The sequence below is a fragment of the Lethenteron reissneri genome, chromosome 69 (genome assembly GCF_015708825.2).
Source record: "Lethenteron reissneri isolate LAM-NWPU_2019-01 chromosome 69, ASM1570882v1, whole genome shotgun sequence".
In the NCBI taxonomy this organism is placed as follows: Eukaryota; Metazoa; Chordata; class Hyperoartia; order Petromyzontiformes; family Petromyzontidae; genus Lethenteron; species Lethenteron reissneri.
The window spans coordinates 10903115-10908309 of NC_083847.1; the positions used below are offsets into that span (position 1 = coordinate 10903115).

General features: G+C 47.3%; 1 protein-coding gene across 1 annotated transcript; it reads right to left on the reverse strand.

Annotated features, from left to right (window-relative positions):
• Positions 1-400: 400 nt before the first annotated feature.
• Positions 401-3955, reverse strand: LOC133360452 (zinc finger protein ZFP2-like). Its single transcript, XM_061579168.1, has one exon. It carries the CDS (start codon positions 2825-2827, stop codon positions 1286-1288), a length of 1542 nt encoding a protein of 513 aa, XP_061435152.1. The 5' UTR covers positions 2828-3955; the 3' UTR covers positions 401-1285.
• Between the last annotated feature and the right edge of the window lie 1240 nt (positions 3956-5195).

Sequence of the window (5195 nt, forward strand, 5' to 3'; positions counted from 1 at the left end):
GCACCACCCAGTACAACACTTAACACAACACCACCCAGCACAACACCCAACACAACACCACCCAGCACAACACCCAACACAGCACCACCCAGTACACTCAACACAGCACCACCCAGTACAACACTCAACACAGCACCACCCAGCACAGCACTTAACACAGCACCACCCAGCACAGCACTTAACATAGCACCACCCAGCACAACACCCAACACAGCACTACCCAGTATAGCAGCCAACACAGCACCACCCAGCACAGCAGAGCTGTCATCCCATGACTCCCTCCCTGCGTCTCCCCGCACCTCCCCCCAGCCAACTCCGAGCTGCACCTCCCCCCGTGCTCCCTCCCCCAATCGCCCCTCCCCTCCATCCACAAGCCCCGCCCCTCGGAGAGCCACGCTTGGCTCCGCCCCGCGGGCCGCGTGTCTCCGCCACGCCATTAACAACACAATAAGTAACATTGTAAAATACGCTTTAATGAAATGTACCGTACGAGTAATGGCAAAACTCCACGACTCCAGGAAGTGGCCCCGAAGCTTGCCATAACGTAAGGGACCGTGGTGATTTACAGCCAATGTGAGTTGAGCATGGACAAAAAGCGTGTAATTAGACCCAATCCGAAACGTAACATAAAAAAATATTATATAGTATTGTCGTCAGTATGACATACATACATATACCAAGTTTGCAGTCGATAAAACATTGGGAAGTGGGTAAAAATTGAGTTACAAGATCTGAGGATACGACAACAGAGTGAGTTTATAAAAGCGTGTAAAAAATACCACCATCTGCTTAACAGTGTGTACAACATACTATTGCGCCATTCAAAACGAGTAGGCCATTGCATGCTGGCGTCTGGGTAAAAATTTTGCAAATTCTAAGCATTACAGTACCTACAAACTACACAACTGAGATGCCACATCAACCATCGCCCCCTACTGACAGGCTCTTGTCCACATGCAGGCCTGTGCAGGGCCACCACCTTGTGCCACACAAGGGGAGCTGCTACTTGGGGATGCTCTTCGAGTGTTTCAGATGAGATACGATGCAAAACTCCGAATTTCCCAGGTGATTAAGCAAGCACCATGGAAATGCAATTGATAACATAGTGAATGCTTGGGAGCTTATTGGCTCTCGCTCCTGGTTAGAGATCTACCCAACCCACAGGTCCACAAAGACTGGCCGCTCTTACTCTGCAGGTTGCACCTAGGTTGAGTGTTCAAGTTCACATTCTTTTCATTAAAGGCCTGTGACAAAGGTGCATCTATTGGAGCGACATCGTCTCAGGCTACACATCTACCGGGTCTCCATTTGACTTTGTATTGTCTTGGAGGAAGTCCACCCACACCTCCACTTCCACAAACTGCTGGGAGCTGCCTCGCTCTGCCTCAGAATTCTCCTCCTGCTTCACGTTGCCACCATCGATGTGAAGGTCCGATTTTGGAGTTGAATCGTCATCACATTTCACCTTCACTTCTTCGCTCTTCACCATTACTTCTTCACATTTCACCTTCACCTCTTCATATTTCACCTCAATACCTTTAAAAGTGTCCAAGCTGGGATTTTCTTCCGGTTCTTGTTTCGTGAGGGATGGGCTCATTGTGGCACGTTGACTTTCACAAGCTGATTTCAGACTCCACTCCTTGTGGATCTTCTGGTGCTTATGTGTTCTCTGGTGTCTTTGAAGATGTGGTGACTGTGAAAACGCAATCCCACACGGAGTGCACCTGAATGGGTTCTCTCCCGTGTGTGTTCTCTGGTGTGCTACAAGAGTAGATAACTGTGCAAACGCCTTCCCACACACACTGCACTTGAAGGGTTTCTCTCCCGTGTGTGTTCTCTGGTGTGCTACAAGAGGAGATGACTGTGCAAACGCCTTCCCACACACACTGCACTTAAAGGGTTTCTCTCCCGTGTGTGTTCTCTGGTGTGCTACTAGAGTAGATGAATGCGCAAACGCTTTCCCACAAACACTGCACTTGAAGGCTTTCTCTCCCGTGTGGGTTCTCTGGTGTGTTACAAGATTATATGAATCTGAAAACGCCTTCCCGCACAGAGTGCACTTGAAGGGGTTATCTGCTGTGTGTGTTCTCTGGTGTTTTTTAAGAGCAGATGGATGTGAAAATGCCTTCCCACACACATTGCACCTGCAGCGTTTCTCTCCCGTGTGTGTTCTCTGGTGTACTACAAGAGTTGATGAAAGTGCAAACGCCTTCGCACACACACTGCACTTGAAGGGTTTCTCTCCCGTGTGTGTTCTCTGGTGTATTACAAGAGCAGATGACTGTGCAAATGCCTTCCCACACACACTGCACTTGAAGGGTTTCTCTCCCGCGTGTGTTCTCTGGTGTTTTACAAGATTAGATGACTGTGCATACGCCTTCCCACACACACTGCACTTGAAGGGTTTCTCTCCTGTGTGTGTTCTCTGGTGTGCTACAAGAGAAGATGACTGTGTAAACGCCTTCCCACACGCACTGCACTTGAAGGGTTTCTCTCCCGTGTGTGTTCTCTGGTGTGCTACAGGAGTATATGACCGTGCAAACGCATTCCCACACACACTGCACTTGAAGGGTTTTTCTCCCACGTGTGTTCTCTGGTGTGTTACAAGAGCAGATGACTGTGAAAACGCCTTCCCACACACGCTGCACTTGAAGGGTTTCTCTCCTGTGTGAGTTCTCTGGTGCAAGGTCAAATTTCCAGTACGATCCGTGCTGTATGCACACCGGTCGCATTGTTGCATTGTCGTACCGAGCCGTGCCGTGTGCCTTTGCTCCATCAGACCAATTCTGCAGAGGAAGCAACAGTATCGAGGCACAGAGGAATGCATATTTCCACAGTCACACGTGACTTACATGTCTATACTTATTGATATATTCATGATATAGTGAAAAAGTATCCCACATTCATCACACGGGCTGTTATGACATACAATGAGAGGGCAAATGGTCACAAACATGCCTGGAAGCCCTAGTATCTTCAAAATGAATGTTAACCCAAAAACTCCGAGCACACAATTTCGGCTGTTTGGCTTCAAAAGGAATATTTATGAAAGCTAAATTCAGCTGACATAGCAAAGGGTGTTGAACATAATACTATTTGTGTTATGCAGAAATGCATAAATTCATGTTCAATCGCAACTTAGAGGTGTGAAGCCAGGCACAGATGTCCTTGAATGCTGGTATGAACAGTTCCGACTTCAGCTGCACGTGTGCTGTGATAACATCCCGACTCCATTCTTACAAAGAGTTCCAGAGGAAAACTAAAATAAACTACCGTTTTGATATAACCTCTGTGCTCAATAGAGTTAATAGACTTTACTGCAAATACAAACTTAACTTGACACTGTCACACACTCAGAGGCGGAGCCAGGATTTTCAGGTAGGGGGGGGAAACCCCTTCAGCAATGAAAAATGATAGGAGTTGTTAGTAAGTAAGGAGTTGTTAGTAAGGAGTTGTTACTAAGTAAAAACTTGTCCTATGATTTTTATTCAAAGCGTGATCGGCATCGCGCTCGCTGAAGGTGTTTGCCTTCAGGGAAGTCGTGTACTGTATAAGCAACTGCGCAAATTTCTGTAGCAGTGGGGGTCGTAAAATGCCGATTTATATATATAAAAAATGGAAATGTGTGGATACGTGTGTCAGTTCTAAATGTTTAGCATACTTCCCAACATGCTACACACTTGAAATTTGGCATGTGCATAGGTTCCATACTGTACACAATGAAAAAAGTATGAAAATAGACTTTTGTATTTTGAGGGGGCGGGGGAAATTACCATGAAGTGTGTGGCGTCAACCTACAACACACCCGAGTTAAGCCCTCAGCAATGCTTACCCCAACCATATGGCTCTTCGCTTGCCGTATTTCTAGAGCTGTTAACAGCTTGGCGGGAGATTCTAGGTGGCGCTTCGCTACTGGCCGATGAATCCATTGGCTTCTCGGAGTTTCAATACATATCCGTGCGAAGAAAGGGTACAACGGCTATCCTAAATATAAAGCAGTAAATACATCTTATTGGTTCTTTCGGTAAAGTCACGTAGTAGGGAAGTAATAAAGTAAAATTATTTTAATAAAAAAAAATTATTTTTTATTTTATTACTTCCCTACTACGTGACTTTACCGAAAGAACCAAGAAGATGAATCCCTGCAGTCACGAAAGCTTTAAATCGAAAAACAGTAAATACATGTTTGTTTGCGTGAAGCAGCAAAAACTCTCCAACGCTGAACTCTGGCGTCAATACATTTTCAAAGCTTATGTTGTCTGGAATTTCGAAGTGAACGCTACTTTTTTCAGCTCGCAATGTCATTCCCTTCCCGAGTGGCCAAAATCGACCTTACATAGAAGTGGGTTAAGGTTGAATTTCCTTGAGTGAAAACATCCGATTTTAAGTGATTTGTTTCGGCTTTTTACTTTCTTGCAAGCATACATTTTTTTCCAGGGTTTTTCAATGAAATATAAGGGAATATGAAATTAATCCAAGACAAGAATCCAAGTCCCGGGCGAAGCCGGGTAGTGAAGCAAGTTACTAATAAACCCCAATGATCCGATTTGAAATGAGGGATTTCGATCGGATCGTTAGGGGGGCACGTGCCACCCCACCCCTACTGGCTCCGCCACTGTCACACACTGGCATGGTTGACAGGTGGTGGTGTGACCAGACACACGCCTGGCCACCTTCACCTGCTCAGTATTAATGCTTCCTCACTCCACCAAAAAATCAACACAGCCGAGTTTGCGTGTCTCTCTCTCTCCCCGTAGTCGCGTGGATTTCCCTCCGGATCCCGCACCTCCACGCGTCCAGAGTGAACACCGCCACGCGTCCAGAGTGAACACCTCCACGCGTGCAGAGTGAACACCGCCAAGCGTCTAGAGTGAACACCGCCACGTGTCCAGAGTGAACACCGCCACGCGTCCAGAATATACACCGCCACGCGTCCAGAGTGAGCACCTCCACGCGTCCAGAGTGAACACCACCACACGTCTAGAGTGATCACCACCACGCGCCTAGAGTGAACACCACCAAGCGCCTAGAGTGAACACCACCACGCGCGTAGAACACCACCACGTGCCAAGTGAACAACACCACGTGCCTAGAGTGAACACCACCACGTGCCTAGAGTGAACACCGCCAAGCACCTACAGCACCATGTGCTTAGTGAACACCACCACGCGCCGAGAGTGAACACCGCTACGTGT